This window comes from Falco cherrug, chromosome 14 (assembly GCF_023634085.1).
Source record: "Falco cherrug isolate bFalChe1 chromosome 14, bFalChe1.pri, whole genome shotgun sequence".
In the NCBI taxonomy this organism is placed as follows: domain Eukaryota; kingdom Metazoa; phylum Chordata; class Aves; order Falconiformes; family Falconidae; genus Falco; species Falco cherrug.
In genome coordinates, this window is record NC_073710.1 from 17,600,640 (window position 1) to 17,617,299 (window position 16,660).

The window sequence follows — 16,660 nt, forward strand, 5'->3', positions numbered from 1 at the left end:
TGTTGGTATTAATGTCTTAAGAAATTTTATTTTAGAGGAATGCAGTGAAACAGGTGATCATTTTCTTTTGAGGAAGTCCATGTTTTGGAATATTTCAATTAAGATTTGATCCTTCTGCAATTTGATCCTTGCACATTACTGCTTTTTTGTGCTTGGGGACGTAAGTATTTTAGAATCAAGATGGCAACATTCACTAATGCAAACAACACCTTTGCAATGGAGTTCTTCAGATTTGGTAAACTAATTGGTAATGTATATATTCTTATGTAACTTGCAGTTTAGGACTATCTGCTAGTGATGCATGTTTAGGACACCCACCTGCATGATTTAAGTGTTAGTTTGACAAAGTACTTAATGTTAGGATTCTGAAACAATTGCAAACTTTCTGTGATAAGATATTTAAGATTTGGCTCTTAACATCTCTCACTCATACACCCTCACGGAGCCTTCCAGGCTTCAGCGCCATTAGGATTCCAACATGCGTTTCACTCTGCGACTTTTTCTTCCTAATGCTCACTCCTAAATAACTTGAATGCCTGAGATGACAATGATTTACCATAAAGGTAAAGTTCCAAAATACTCTAAAACATTGTGAGTACCTGGCCTACTGCCTGCTCTGCCTCATTTCTGGGAAAAGCCAGCTCCATCTCCTTTTTAACAACCAAAAAGTTGTGTCTCTGATTTTTTCAGATAAATATTTCATCTCTTAACTTCCTGTAGCCAAGGCGATCGTAGGAACGATGTGGCACCCCCAGGCCAGCAGGCAGGCACGCCCTTTTTCATCACCAGCAGCAGAACAGTGCGGGCGAGAAGGCAGGGGCTGTGCCATGAACGCGGGGCCCCAGCCATGTCCCGGGAGCTGTGGCTATCGTGCAACTTCTCCGGTTAATGGGATGGTACGTTTTTATTTTCACTGGCCAGGCAACTCTGAATTGTGTCATTCTAAAGAAAATGTCAGCCTGCATCAATGAATAAATGTAATATAACAAATGCTGCAGCCCCCTCGCTACCCGCGGGAGGGTACGAGAAGGTAAACACCAGCGCTGTGTTGCATGCCCCCGCTCCGTCTGCTCTCTAACGGCTACACCGGCAGTCTTTTTTCCTTCCCCTTTTTTCTCTTTCTCCTTTGTTCTCTTTCCTTCCTCTCCTCTCTCTCTTTCTCCCCCTTCCTCTCTCCCTTCGCTGCCGCAGCTTTCCCCTCTCCCCACCGCTGCCGCGGCCGGCCCGCCCCGGGCTCCCTCCCGCTGCGCCGCAGCTGCCGCCGGGACGTTGACGTGGGGGGCGGGGCCGCGCCGCGCGCGCGCTGCATATTCAACAGCGGCGGTGACTATTGGCGGCCGCCCCGGAAGCGGGGGGCTGAGCAGCTGACAGCAACATGGCGGCGGCGGCAGCCGGGCGGCGTGGCGGGGGGCTGGGGCGGCCCCCGGCGCCGGCGCCTGTGCCCGTGGGGGACCTGCCGCCCGCCGGCGAGCTGGTGCGGCCCTCGGTGACAGAGCTGTCCCAAGTGAGGACCAACATCTTGTGCACGGTGCCCGGCTGCGGCAAGGTCCTGCCCAACAGCCCGGCCCTCAACATGCACCTCAGCAAGGCCCACCCGGTCCAGGTACCGCCGCCGCCCCAACTCGGGCCCGCCGCACGGTGAGGCGAGCCCGGCCCCGCCGCACTGGCCGGGCGCCTCCCTCCCGCTCAGCCCCGCGGTGGGGAGGGGGCGCGCCGCCCCTCACCTTGCTCTGCGGGGCTCTGTAATGGCGCAGCTCCCTCTTCCGCTCGGGGCCTGGGCCTGCTCCCGCCGCGGGGGCTGCCGGAGGGGCGGCCTGGGCCTGCTCCCGCCGCGGGGCTGCCCCCAGCCGCGGGTGAGGGGATCCGCTGCTGCTCGGCGGGGCGGGGGGGCCGGGGGCGGCCGGCGGAGGCGGTGGCTGCCTTCGGCGTCGCTGGCGCGGAGCCTGGGGAGGGCGTCGCTCCCGGGGGGTCCCCAGGCGTTTCGCCTTGTCTCCTGCTTTCACCTTCCCCGCGTGAAAAGCGTGTGCAGGTGCAGGCGTGAACACGCGTGTGCGCTCTGCCCGGCCAGCCCAGTGGAGAATTCCACTAAAATTCCTTGCGGGAAATAACCCGGTTTGTAGCAGCGTTAAATGTAACTATGGCAGTTAAAAGTTTTCTGGGGCCCAGGTTCTCTTATTTCACTTGCTTGTCACTCCTCTTTCTGCAGGAAGACATTATAGCCCTGCTTGCGAGGTGCTATGCAAACATACTGCATTTCCTACCCGGAGCAGTTGGCAAGCCATCGTAATCCAAACGCCGAGTGCTGTTATGTTGGGGTTTCTGTTTGTTTTTTAAAAACGTCTGTGAGCCAAAAAAACCCTAGATGGATGCCATTTTGGAAACAAGCCCTCATTAGCATAGTACTCCTGAGAAAAGGCAGCATATACTGGGGGGGGAGGAGAGCCACGGTTCAGCAAGCATATACTTGAGTGTGGGCCTTTCTGAAAGATGTCCTTTCTTTTTCCAAAATCGTAATGCTAAGGGTGTGAATATCCTATTCCTGGCAAACCTCAAGTGCAGCATTCGTAGCTGCAATCTGAAAATGCAGCCCCAGCAGGCAAATAATAAACGCACTTGTTTTGTGAAATGGCAAATTACAGAACCGAGCGTGTTACGGATGGTGGGTGGTGGTGAACAAAATGAAATAATCTCAAGAATACTTGCTATTTCCTATCTTTTGTTTTATTTCATTTTCTGATATGTGCTAACAGCTTTGGCATGTATTGTATCTCACGCATAGGTATGAGTGGAGGTGCAGAGGTTGGAAACATTCGTTCAGGTTCAGCAGGCGGTCATTTCGGTTGTGAGCCTGTGCTGCGAGCTGACAGGGACTGCGGCGAGTGGGTTATATAACCTGTGTGCAGGGTGCCATGGGTGAGGAGGTGCTGCTTTCTCACCGGTTGCCAAGATAGCTATTAACTGTTGGTACCTTGCGGGTTTATAACGTATTTCATACAGCTAATTACTAAATCTTGTGATAGCTTTTAGTATTTATCCAAATACTGAAACATGGATGGACGCAGGTTTTCAGGAGTATCTGACTTCTTCCAAGGACATTGTAATGGAGAGTAAAATGAGGGAACCTCATTTTTCTGTACTGTCTTAGATAAAATGCCTCCAGTATTATGCATGGCTGAGAATGCATCCTGAATTAAAGGATAAAGATAGGAAGGTAAAAAGATGTAAATCTAGGTGTGTGTTACTCTGTTTCTCCAAAAAGAGATGGACTTGGACTAATAATTCAGTATTGATATTTCCTTTTACAAGATAACAGATTTCCCCAGACAAAAATAATTTAAATTGTGTTAGCAAAACATGAGGAATTAGTGAAGAGGTGACCTTGCACATGGGACAGTAAGAAGCTATTGGGGAGGGAGAGAACGTAATAGTGCTGAAGAGAAGGGAGGTTGACTTGGTTAGTTTTCATTAACAAAAGTAGCACGAATAGGTTCTTTTAAGACCAAAAACTGCGAGTCATTGTTGCTGCAGTGGGAGTATGTCCACATAGGAAAACAAGATTGCCCTGTAAAAACAGAGCCAAGTGCAGTAGTGGAAGGTTGTAGTGTTGTGGAGCGATAACAAAAGATTTGATCAGTCCTGGTTTGTAACAGAAGGAACTGAGATGAGAAACACTTTCAAAAGCTGTTTGGTCATAGCATATGAGCTTTTATGGTAATGCTGCTGTGAGAAGGGCAATCCTAAAATACATCAGAAGGATATTCTCTGTCACTGCTGCAGGGGAGGAATCTAAATAAATAAGCTAAAGTGAACCCAGAAGAGGTGTAGAAAAGGGCTGTTAAGGGTGATAAATGGCAAGTGTGTCTGACAAAGGGAAATGAGAAGAATTTGGCTTGTTTGGCCTAACAAAACAAGATATGATGAAGTGTTGATACTTAAGTGTTTGTTTTCTGGCTCCTTAGCTTAAGTAAGCCCATAAAAAATGAGAACAGTGGGTATAAACTGGCACTTGATATATCAGGATTTGATTTTTTTTTTAATCCTTTGGTCTTTGCATTATTTTATGGCGAGAAGGGGGAAGACCTCTGTAGTTTAAAAATGAAGCTATAGGAGTTCATGTGAAAGAGAGGGTTCTGTGGATTCCTATGATAGCAGGGAGGCTGTCATCAGTGGTGAACTGGAAAGGGTAGCTTACCCAAACGCAAGTATTACACTACAGCAATATTTTTTACAGTAAGAGTAAATGCACTTCTCTCCATGCTATTTAGTAAAGAAATACATGGTCTTCTGTTGAAAAAAAATGTTTTAACATAGCTGGCTACAGTGTACTGTAATTTAATGTTTTAAATTAATCCTTTGGAGTAAGCCTTTCTATTGTAGGAAAGCAAGACATCATTAAGCTCACCTTGAGTAAATCACTAGCAGGTATTGTTACTTCCCATTTCCCATGGTGTTGCTGCAAGCCCTGTCGGAATGTCAGCATTCCTTACAATACAAGCATCTGCATTGTGAGAAGTTAATTGCACAAATATCTGCCAATAATTTTGGTGGGTGGGTATTGCAGAAATACGGGAAGTAAAATCAGATATACAAGGAAAGGACTTGTGAGAGCATCTGAAATATGACTGGCCAGACCGGTTTTTGAGAAGATATAAGATTAACCATTTGGAGCCAGGAGGACTTTGAAGATGGTCAGAACAAGATTACTGTCTGGATAGGGTTACACTTACATGTTTAGAGTATCTCTCAACTTGTCACAACAAATTTATTGTGATCTGTGCCTCCAAAGTCTATGTTCCACCTGTTAAAAAAGCATCTTACTCATGTTTATATAGCTTTTAAACACTTGGTGTTGTTCTACACGTTCATACTTCAGTAGTTTTAAATAACCTGTCTGTGGTTTACCTGTTAGGTGCCTGAACCTATTTCCCGTATTACCCTGTCGTTTCTTGGGTGGTGCCATTTAAATATAACACACTTTGGCGAACTCCTTCGTTGGGAGACATTAACGCCAATTGCCTCTTACTACACGTACTGATTTAGTCTCCAGTGGGAGAAACCAAACATAGTTTTGACTCAAAGGCAGATCTTTTTTTCTTCTGAAGACTTTGAGACTGGTATCTGGTCAGAGTGTTTCTGGGTGAACTCAGGGTTAAAAAGTGTAATTGGGGGTAGTGGGGCTGGAACAACTGGATTTCTTTTGAGTCATGTTCCTGTTTTGGGCAGTGGCTCTAGGACCGTGGTTATTCAGCAGAGATAAAACAGGCCTGTTTATGAAATGGTTTGTCCATGGGAAAAACTGCTGCACATAAAAATGCTTAGAAGGTTAAAACATTACATGAAAACTCACTTTTTAGAGAATTATTCTAGGTTTTCTTGATGAAATAGCGGCTGGTGATTTTGGTTCAGAGGCTCTGAACTTGGTTTCTTTGAGCATGATGGGTCATGAACAACGAATTTGTGGCATTGTCAACAAGTAGCAGTGTTGAGCGTGTGGAAATATAACTTGAAATACTGCTTGAAGGGGTTACATTTTACACATAGTATCTTAGATTGAGAGACTATTTGAGGAAAAACAAAAGCATTGAAATGTCCTATTCATCTGCTTCATGGTATTCCTGAAGCGTGGCGAACTGTAGCTAGGTAAGAAGTAGGGGTGTGAGCAGTGAACCCCTTTGTGTTCTGGCAGCTGCCGTACCTACTTTCTGTTTGCTTCACACAGGACAACTGTTGCACTTTGTGAATTCTTTATGTTTGGTCTAACCTGCGTAAACACGCAGTAGCTGGAAATATGCCTGAAGAAGGTAGTTAGGGAGTGACTGGTGTAAAATCAAAATTCTCCCACTTACTGTGCTTACTGTCACTGTTGTCATGGTAAGGAAAATCGGGTGCAGAGCTCAAACAGGGCATGCTCTGTTAATTCTTCCCTGAATAATCATCTTGGGGATGTCATTGGGGCTACAGTAGCTGGCTCTGGGGACTGGGTTGGCCTCTTACTCAGTCTCAGGATGTAAGGAGACTCACAGCTACTCTCAGCATCACGTTTTTAATAGTTTACTTTTAAGTTTTTACTTGGACACAGGTGCCTGATGTTTCCACTGAGACTCTTTCAGATAGGATGTGTCTGGAGGGATACATCCTGTGGTTTCTATGTCTGTGTCCTCAATAGGAATAGGTTCTGTGTGGTGGAACAATCCAGACAATCCCACTTGTGCGTCCTGTTCATAGGTTTTTTTGAGGTCCTCTGAGTAACTTATGTTGCTTTGTTCTGTTGTGTGCATGTGATGGTCAGTGAGGCAGATCACGCGGAAAGCACAGCTATACCAGTTGTTTGATGTCTGGAGGTTCAGGATTGGCATACCAGTTGTTAGTTTCATAGGCTTAACTGAGGTTTGGTTTGTGATCTGAATTAAGTGACAGAGTGAGCTTGGTGTCTTTCCTTTAATTACAGGTAGATTCCCAAGTAAAATCTAAATAGTGCCAACTGAATTCCAACATCAGAAAAGTGTTGTGTTACACAGCGTATGACTAATTTTAATGGACCTCCAAGTAGATTCTGCTACTAACGAGTAAAACCACATTGAATTGGCAGTGTAGTGAAGTATCTGTAGGGAAAGCTTTTGGGCTCAAGTAACACAAAAGGCAGTTGTATTTGGCTTGGGGCAGCAAGTATCTTGGTAAAAGTAAATAGTACAGTACCACTACTCTGCAGAGCTTGCTGTAATTTCACTTGGTAATTTTCATGGTATGTTTGCAAAGTAGCATCCACATAGGTGAAAAACTCCATTTGAACTTTAAAATCACTTAAGAAAGTGCCTTCAACTCATTGAGGTGCGTAAACTCAGTGAGCCAGAGTTGGCGTCTGTTCTGGTTGTTGTCTTTAATAGGCAAACCTGTGGAATTAGCTTCTCAACTGGTTCTTTTTCAGGATGGAAAACGTAATGCGCCAATAAGGAAGGGTTTGAAAACATCACAGAAATTCTACTGCTGTCCTATTGAAGGCTGCCCTAGAGGACCAAACAGACCATTTTCCCAATTTTCTCTTGTAAAACAGGTATTCCTATTTCCTAAAGTATCATTTTCATACTGATTTAGTCCTGACTGTCTCTACTCCAGAAAGTGTACACTTTTGCATTCAGATATGAGCAAAGCCTCTCAGCATATATCCAGAAGTTGAAGAATTGTATGCGGAAACTCCACGTAGGCATACGGTTAATGAATTTGCATGTTGATGTTAGAGGACTTGAACCTTTTGATCAAGCAGATACCAGTGTGTTCTGCTAAACTAGAAGACAGCCCCTCTCCAGAAATTAAAAAGATGGACAAAGATCAAAGGGGTGGGGAGAATCACAGTAGCAACCAGTAAAGGCTTCATATGTGACTGATGCTTTTAAACTACTTTTTCAGCTGGTGAAGAATTAAGAGGTTTTCTCTGCTCTAGTCTCAAAAGGCATTTGCTTACTGGTTACCTATTTAAGAAAGCATGTGAGAATTGTTTCTGCATGAGTGAGTAAACAAAGCACTCGGCTGCTGTGGGTTACCTGTGATAAGGTGGGAAGGCCATAGAGGTTGAGTGGCTAGCACTTGGTGCTGTAAATGAAAAGGAAAAATTCTGATGTTTGCTCTGAAGTTGACCTGTTTGACTTGAGACTGTTTGCTTAGTTGTAGATCTTCAGGAGTGTGACATGTTGCAACATGTACTTACTACACTCTGGCAAGATTTGTCTATAGATTTATTAATGTCCATAGGAAACCTCCAATAGCATTAGGGCACATGAATGTTTATTATAATCTTTGTTTTAAGATGCACATAGCACAAGCAGATTTGCAAACTTTGAATTCTGTTGATTTCTTTAAGCTTGTAACTTATTCCTAATGAGACTTAAAATTTTTAATTCTGCTCTTCAATCCTATTTAACAGATAGAAAAATGCAAGTGTTAATGTCTCCCAAAACATGATATTCTGTTTTTTTTAATCTTAGCTGAAGGCTAATGTTTACTTTTCATTGTGTATTCTAGCACTTTATGAAAATGCATGCTGAAAAGAAGCACAAATGTGATAAATGTAGTAACTCATATGGTACAGAATGGTACTTGAAACGGCATATAGAGGTCTGTGGCAAGACTTTCCAGTGTACTTGTGGGTGCCCTTACGCCAGCAGAACAGCATTACTGTCTCATATTTACAGAACTGGCCATGAAATTCCTGCAGAACACAGGTAAAAGTGAAGCCGTTAAGTATTGGTACTTAAATTCTCACCAAGTCCTCTGTCTCCCATGTACTGGCATTTTGTCTCCTTTCTGTAGATTAAATGGGAAATAAGTTCACATTGTTTTAGCTGTAAAGCAGTTTGCAGTTTCTTTGCTTTGTTGCTTTTAGTAGTTTCTGTTTTGGTGATGATTGTCTAATCAATAAGATCAGGTTTCTCCATGTGTAAAATAAAACGTACTGATGACACTGCACTGCATGGCATAAATGCTTGTGGTTCTTTTGCATCTGCTTTTACAGTTCTGTGAAAGCAGAGATGATTTGAAAATGTTTATAGCTGGTAGCTGTGGTGTGGAATGCAGTTCAGTTTATTTTCTTTTATAGTCTAGCTGTCTTTGCAAGTATTAGTGCATTATTATTTTTTTTTTAACGCCTATGTATGCATGTTTAGATTTATAGTTGTCTTAACGTGTACATGTATTTCATAAAGGGCAATCTGTTTCCTGAGGCCTAGCCCATCTGTCTTGGAGATTAAACTGCTGCAAAATTAAGTTTTGTGTGAAGGAGTGCAAATTGTATCTTCAGTTTCCATGAGAGACCTTTACCTGCATGGTAATTTTAAGAGCACTGTCCCTTCAATGCTCAGTCTCAGTTAGCATCAAAGTAACAAATTAAACATCTTCAAATCAGGGTGCCTAATGTACGAGAGGGAAGAAACCATCTAAACTTCCACCTCTGTTTAGAAATAGGTCTCCATAAAAGAGGTAACATTGTGTTCTTCTTTAAATGGGAGCGTGAGGAGTGAAATTTTACAAAACTGATGTTCCTGGAGTCAGTTTATGTTTTTAATCAGGATTAGTTGTCTTCTCATATCCAACTTCATCTGTGACTTCAGTTTATATTTTCAATGCAATGACTCGAAAGAATGGAAGGGAGATGCTTTGTGCTTGAAAGGAGTATAAATTATTGATCTCATGTTCACAGGGATCCTCCTAGTAAGAAAAGGAAAATGGAAACCTCCGTACATAATCAACAGTTGGCAGAGAAAGCAAATGAAGCATTCATCAATACACACAATAACAATCCTGGCACTCAGGAACTGGAGTCCTCTGAAGTGAAACTAGTGGCCTCTCTTGAAGGCTCCTGCAGCTCTAACTTGACAAACCAAATGCAGCCAAAAGGTACACCGAAGATGCTTTTACCAAAGCCCAGGGTGGCTTTGGTTAAACTCCCAGTGATGCAGCTTGCTCACTTGCCTGTATACGTATCTGCAACAGACTCTTCGGTCAAACCTGCTGTAGTGGCTGTTGATAACCAAGGTCCAGTTGTAAGTACTGTTCATTTACTGCCTCAGTCTATAGGAATTCTGATTCCAGCACTGGAGGCAGAAACACTTGTATTTAAAGATAGTATGCCTGTTTCAAAAGTGACAAATTCTGGTGATCACGAACCGGTAAGTACTGGTGTACAAGTTGAGTTGGATAAGGTTACACTGAATGACACAGGGCAAGAGCTGGGGAATGCTTGTCACAAGAATAAAATTTCTTCGATAAATATACAGACGGACTTATCTTATATTTCACAGAACTTTGTACCAGCTGCAGCCTGGACTCCCAGTTCTTCTGTATCCTCTTGCTCTCAGACTGATCTTTCATTCAGCTCACAGGTTTCATTACCCATCAGTGTACAAACACAGACGCTGCTGCCTGCTTCCAAACTGACTTCATCCATAGCTGCTCAGACTGATGCTTTTAGTCAGGTTTGTTTTCCAGCGAGTGGCATTTCTAGGGAGACTCAGACTGGGAGGACAGAGGACACTGTTGATGGAAGAGTGCAAATGGACCAGGCTGTAATGTGCAGTGACATCTTTGACAACGTTCATTCATCATATAATGTTTCTACTCACATTGAACTTCCAGAGAACAACTTAATGCCTGCAAATATTGATCAAACCTTGCTGCAAAGGAGTAATTGCAAGAGCCTGAATCAAGATACGGTGAAGTCTGAATCCCTTATTGGCTTCAATACACAGACTAATATACTTCCACCTCAAAATACGATGGATAATCAAACCCAGACGATGGACCTACTAAGTGATCTGGAGAACATCTTTTCAGGAAACATGTCTGGCCAGGCACTGGATAATCGTGGCCTTTTGTCTGAGACCAGTTCTAATGCTGACACGCATCTGCCACCCGGTCCATCACAGAGCACAGGAATAGACTTTGATATTGAAGAGTTCTTTTCAGCATCCAATATCCAAACTCAGACTGAGGAGAGTGAGCTTGGTACCCTAAACTCTGAGCCAGTTTTGGAGTCGCTGGACATTGAAACTCAGACTGATTTCTTATTTTCAGATAGCGCCACTCAATCGTATAGCTGCCGAGGAAATTCTAACTTCTTAGGTTTGGAGATGTTTGATACACAGACACAGACAGACTTGAATTTTTTTTTGGACAGTAATACCCATCTGCCTTTAGGGAGTATTCTGAAGCAGTCTAGTTTCTCCATGAGTACGGACTCATCTGATACAGAAACCCAGACAGAAGTGTATCTGGCTACTAAAAATAGCCCTACTCAAAATATTGAAAGCAAAGTCCAGCTCAGTAGCGCTGAAACACAGACTATGGATAGCTGCTTTGAGAACCTAGGGAGTTTATTCCTCACCAGCAATGAGACACAGACAGCAATGGACGACTTCCTTCTGGCTGACTTAGCCTGGAATACAATGGAGTCCCAGTTCAGTTCAGTAGAAACACAGACCTGTGAAGAGCTGTGCTCCTTGTTTCAGAGCTCTGGCAAGCCCAACCATTGAGTACTTCATAATATAACTTTCCTGTGGTTTGAAATTAAATTATTGGGGTGGGAGAGATGGCTTGACCAAGTTATTCACTTTGCGTTACTGAATGTAGTTATTGTGAGCAGTTGGCCTAAGAGACTTCTCCTGCTGCAGGTACTCTATTGAATATGTAACTTTACATAAACTGTGTGTGTATAAATGGGGGAAGGGGGGGCTGTAACATGTTAATGTACATTTGAACCTTAAAAAAAATTGTGGTGCCTATGTTTTTTCCTCAAACTTCTTTACAAAGCTGATACTGCTTTCATTTAAACAGAACTTTTTAAGTTGTCCTGTGTATATGCCTCTCTGTTCCTGGCTTATGTATAGAGTTCCAGGGTGCTGAACCAAAGCCCTGACCTGTCCGGTTCAGATGCTTCCCTGAACTTACGGGGGAGGATTCTGTTAGTGTAAGCTACTTCGGTTTACTTTTTTTAGTAGCTTGAATTTTAAATCTGGCATGAACATAGTAAGCCGTATGGTCTTCCTTTATGCCTTCACAGCTTTCTCCTGCATAAGGTGGCATTTTCCAAATACCTGTCCAACACACTGGACACAGACTCTTGAATTGTTGAGTATATTATCAAAAAATATGTAGACAGCAGTACCTTTTTATTTTTTTTCCCTGGGTGTCACTGATGCCCTTTGAAGGGTCGGAAAACCATTTGGAATACGTAATTATAGGAAAATGAGCATGTCGCCCTTTTAGCTAGTGTAATAAACGGGACTAACATCTTTAGAGTCTTCGGGAGGGATTTGCTTAAATTATTTTTAAGATGCAAATACTACAATGTGTGTGCCTGAAAGACTGGACTAGTTTTCACTAAAATTCTCCTAGCTTTATTAAGATATAAGTTGAGAAATGTTACAGTGGTTTATACATCTGCTACCTTGACAGAAAATCTTGAGAAACGGGATATTAAATTCTCTCAGATACTTACTCACCCGGACTCCTGGTTTTGGACTTCCCGCTTCCAAAACCAATTGGAACCCATACAACAGAGCGGGGAGATCAGCTCACAAGCCCTTTCAGAACAACTGTATTTTGCTTTTGCATATTGATCTGCAGCCCTCAGTTCCTGCAGCTTTCAGAGAGTTTTTTCTGAATATAGTCAAATTCAAACCGATTTTTCTGAGAGGAAATGTGTGACCTCTTGGAATTTTGTTTAATGTTCATCTTGCCCCTCATACCATTGTTTGCATTATTTTTCATTTGCATGGGAAAAAAAAAAATTAAGCCAGTTGTGAATGTATGTTGGAATTTGGCCTTAGCTAATTTTTATCTCTTACTATAATAGCCTGCATAATATAGGCCTCTGGTTTTGTCCTGGACAGGTTTTAGTTTCTGTTACCTTAAATGAAAAGGAAAACCTCTTCATGTCAAGTTCCTGGGCCTGTAATAGACTTTCCTTCTCCACTGTGAGAGGGAGGCATTGGCTGCGTGTTTGCTAGGCAGCCCACCAATAAATGTATGTCCAAGCCTTAGCTTTTGAAGACTCACTATGCTTCGTGCTTCGTATCCTCAGCTCAAGGATGTGGGAGTGAAGTTACTCATCCATTGCAGCAAGCTTGTTTTTTTGAAAATGAGCAATACCTTTTTTTTTCTTTTGTCTTCTACCACTCTTAAATTGCCATAGTTAATGCAATAATACAGTAAGTGTCTCTACTTTTACTGGAAATAATCTCTTTAGATTAACCCTGAAACTTTTATTTTCCTCCTGAAAAACTCCTGAAACCACAGCTGCGTTGCCTGTTTTAATTCTTCAGCATTTGTAAGTGCGAGTTCTTCTGGTCTTTGGCTGAAGAAAGGAATCTTGCAGTTCCCCCCAGGAGTACAGTAATTCTGCTTTGGGGAAAGCCCCCCCAGTTTTCACAATGCCTAGAGTTCTGATCTTAAGGTTGGGATATATTAAGAAAAGGAAGGCATCGCTTGTCATTCTGTTTATTCTGAAGATAGGACTCATTTGTATTTACCTGCCTACTTTGAGATTGGGAAATAAGATAAATGACAAAATTAGGTTAACTTACTCTATTGCAATACTTTTCTAGTAATATTGCATCTTCAGGTTGTAAAGTGTTTTTCCTTCTCCTTTCTTCCCCCTGGCTGGAATACCAGAGAACATTTCTTCATACATAGGCTTCTGTGTTTCCCATGTGCAAGTTTACTGGTGCATGGAAGAGAAGCAGTTACTATAGATCTGGTTGGGGAAGACTGCGTTTTCCACAGTTACAGAATGCAAAAGTGAGAAACTGTTCATGACCTCTGAATTTAGAAAGTCAGTCATTTTTTCGTAGGTAATAAGGAGAAGAATTACAGAAGGCTTTGAATTGTAATCCTCTGAGAGACCAGCTAGCATTTAAAGAACTTTGAAACTGGTTTACAAATCCGAATGACAATTGCCACATTCTCATGGTGTAAGCCAAAGCTCTTTGCATCAGTGACTATCAGAAAAAAACTAGTTTGTGTGGATGCAATCTTACAATGTAATCGTAACTCATTTACTGTACTTTGTAACTAAGAATATTTATGAGCTTTGTGTGTTTTATTATAACATGCAAATACCATTCCTTTCCCTCATCCTATGGGTTTAAAATAGTTTGAACTTTGATTAGGTCAACACAGTACTACCACATGAAATTATTTAGTGAAAGTACAGTATTAAAAAGTACTAAATATGTCTGCATTGTCTTCGTGAAGTGGCTCATTCTGACCAGAATTAACTTGTTTCTTCACAAATTTGGTTCCCATAAATTATTCATAGAAGTCAGAGACAGGTTTGGATCCTGTGTTGCTGGCATATGTCACTCACTTTGGATTTATTAAGTATTTTTGTGAAAATGTGAAGACTGCACCCAGACTTCACGGTTTGCTGAGTCCAACGGTAAACCTAATGAAACCTGAGCTGAAATACTGTTGCTGAATAGTACAAATTCTTTGTATATGAACAAGTTCTTCAAAATGGCTACTTTTCTGTTTTGGCTGTTGTTCTAAAAATAAACTTCAGTCAGAACTATGTCTTGGTAGTACTAAAATGACACTTATCTCCCTTTTTCTGCAGTTTGTCTCTGATTTGATTTTCAAGGCACTGTCTCTCGTAAGTATTGGTCAGCAGTGACTTACTACTTTGCTTATTCTCTTTGTATCCCCTAATGCCATTTGAACTGTTGTACAGAAAGTAACACCAGATTCTCTGTAGCCTCTTAGCACAAATTCTTATCTGGAAGTTATACTAATGTTACTTGTATTACTCTTTGTGTTTCCTGCTTAATTCTGGTACACTGTGATTGCTGGATCTTGATCTGGATACCTGTGTAATGCTACTCTAAAATTTAATTTGCACTTGTGTAGTTTCACTTGAGCTTTTCTTTAGTATATAAAAAAATCAAAGAAACATAGCAAATTTGGGACACAGGTTGTATGAGGACAAAACAGCTGAAAAATGAGAGGTCTGTCTTGTTGCCTTCCATGTTTGTTTGTCACAATGCATCACTGTATGACAGTAGATATATGTTTCTTCTTTTGGCTTTATTTGCATCCATCTCCACTAATATGCTTGTAAATACTTCTTTCTGCTTTGGGCAGGGAGGGAATCCTCCCCCAGTTCTTCATGTCTGCCTAGAGAAATTCGTAGTTTATAGTCAGTTTACTTACACTACGCATTCTTAGCTATGCAAAGCTGCTTGTGTCTAGAAAATTTTAACTTCCAAAGGATATGAAGTCGGGGGGGGACAAAATTGCATACATATAGATATATATACACACTTGCAGCTGTAAATTAAACAGCTGTAAAACAAGCCTGGTGAAACCTCATTTAGTTTTGAACAATTCAATCACTGTCTGTAAAAAATAATGTATGTAACTAACACGCCGTACAAATTACTATCCCAAGATGCACGTGCAGTCATTTTTTCTGTTGAAAACAAAAGGCTGAATTTCCTTGTTTGTCATATGTACCTTGGTTGTGTGGATGCAACAAAAGAAAGAAAGCCTTCCACAGTTTTAAATCCTTGTCCTGCTAACACATGCTTAGTTGGTTCTGAATTGTTTTTTCTGTGAGGCTGGGTAGAGGTGTGTTGGCAGGATTGGGATCTTAGGGCGTTAGGGGTTTTTTTAATAGCCTCTCAAATATAGGGTAAGACAATAGGACTCATACATACTGAATCAATGTAGTGTGCTCAACTTGCAAAAGTTACTGAAATGACAGCTCAGAGGTGAACCAAATGTATTGGCCTTTATCATTAAGGTTGTACAGTTTCCTTTGCTTTAATGTATTTCTGATGTGTTGGTTTTTTAAACATGATCTTAATGTACAATTTAGTGTTCCAAATACATTCACACCAAAGCGTTGTTAACATTCTGGGCCTCGCAAGCTTTCTTCATTCATGTTTGGGTTAAGGTGCTGCTATGCTTGAGTTCCTGGTAGAACAGGCCTACTGTAAACAGGCTTCCATCAACAACTGTATGAACACTATGAAGATAGGGTTGTTTAATGGTAGCAAGTTTCAATGCATGGTGCAAACATGCATCTTCTGTTTCTTTTGTTGTTTTTTAACAGTTGATGTGAATTTAAATGTGTGCTAGAAGGATTTGCTGCTTAGAGCATGACTGAATTTTCTTGTTTAAAACACCATTGCTGTGCAATGAACAGAATCGAGGAACTACAGCATTCAACTCTGCATTGCCTTGCAGTCAGGGTGAGGGTATGTTTGTGTTCATGTACGTGACTCTTCCACTTCACTGAAAATGTAATTGGACAGCCTGAAACAGTGGAAACTCCTGAAGGCACTCCTGAGTTAAAAACCAGAAGTCCTTTACTTCTGATTCTTTTTCACGTACTGGCTTTACAGCAGTATCTTCACCATAGCTAGCAATGGGATATAATAGATGACTTGTGATGATGTAAACTGTGCGTTTCACAACAACTAGCGCTTTACATGCATGCTTCAAGCACTTGCATGCAGAGCTAGATTGACAATACTTCCATCTACAGATATTTGCAAGTGCATCTATGATAAAGCTAGATATGAAAGATAGCCATATTTTTTTCAGCTTACAGAATTCAACACCTGATTAGCATCCAATTTAAGTCTCATTCCCAAAGCATGTGTGAGTTAATCTCAATAAGGCTGAGAAATTGTCTTTAAAATATTTTTCTTCTCATCACTGGTGGGATTTTGATCTAGTGGGAAAATTTAGTTTTCGAAGAATGTCCATGTTTAGTTCTTACTATTTAAGCCAGTACACTTGCAATGAGCAGAGAAAAGCAAGCATTCATTTCTTAGACCTGTTTTACAAAAGACAATCCCAAAGAAGGAATGTTGTCCTAGTAATTGTGAAACTTCTAAGTAATGCATGCAGAGAAAACCTTGTGCCAAAATACTGTTTAGTATTTCCCTCTGTTGGAAACTGGAGTGTTACACAAAGCTACTAGTAAGTTATTCACAAGTATTGAAATGTTTTGTTCACAAATGAAGCACTTAGTCCTGTAAATTATACGTATTTTGGAATAAAGTTAACTTCAATCCATTTTCGCCTTCTGTTTTAATGGCTGTGATCTCCTGCCTGCAGAGACACGGGTGGGGTGTTCAGTGCCCACTGGCACCCGTTGCTCCTT

The 16,660-nt window shown here is 41.7% G+C and overlaps 1 protein-coding gene across 2 annotated transcripts; it reads left to right on the forward strand.

The window, feature by feature from the left end:
* Positions 1–1,342: 1,342 nt before the first annotated feature.
* Positions 1,343–16,572, forward strand: ATMIN (ATM interactor). Of its 2 annotated transcripts, none has more exons than XM_055726989.1 (4): positions 1,343–1,603; positions 6,926–7,051; positions 8,017–8,216; positions 9,191–16,572. In XM_055726989.1, exons 1-4 carry the CDS (start codon positions 1,376–1,378, stop codon positions 11,019–11,021), a joined length of 2,385 nt encoding a protein of 794 aa, XP_055582964.1. In that variant the 5' UTR covers positions 1,343–1,375; the 3' UTR covers positions 11,022–16,572. The 2 variants fall into 2 exon arrangements, with proteins under 2 accessions (XP_055582964.1, XP_027658839.1); XM_027803038.2 differs by lacking the exon at positions 1,343–1,603 and adding an exon at positions 1,621–6,828.
* The last annotated feature ends 88 nt before the right edge of the window (positions 16,573–16,660 follow it).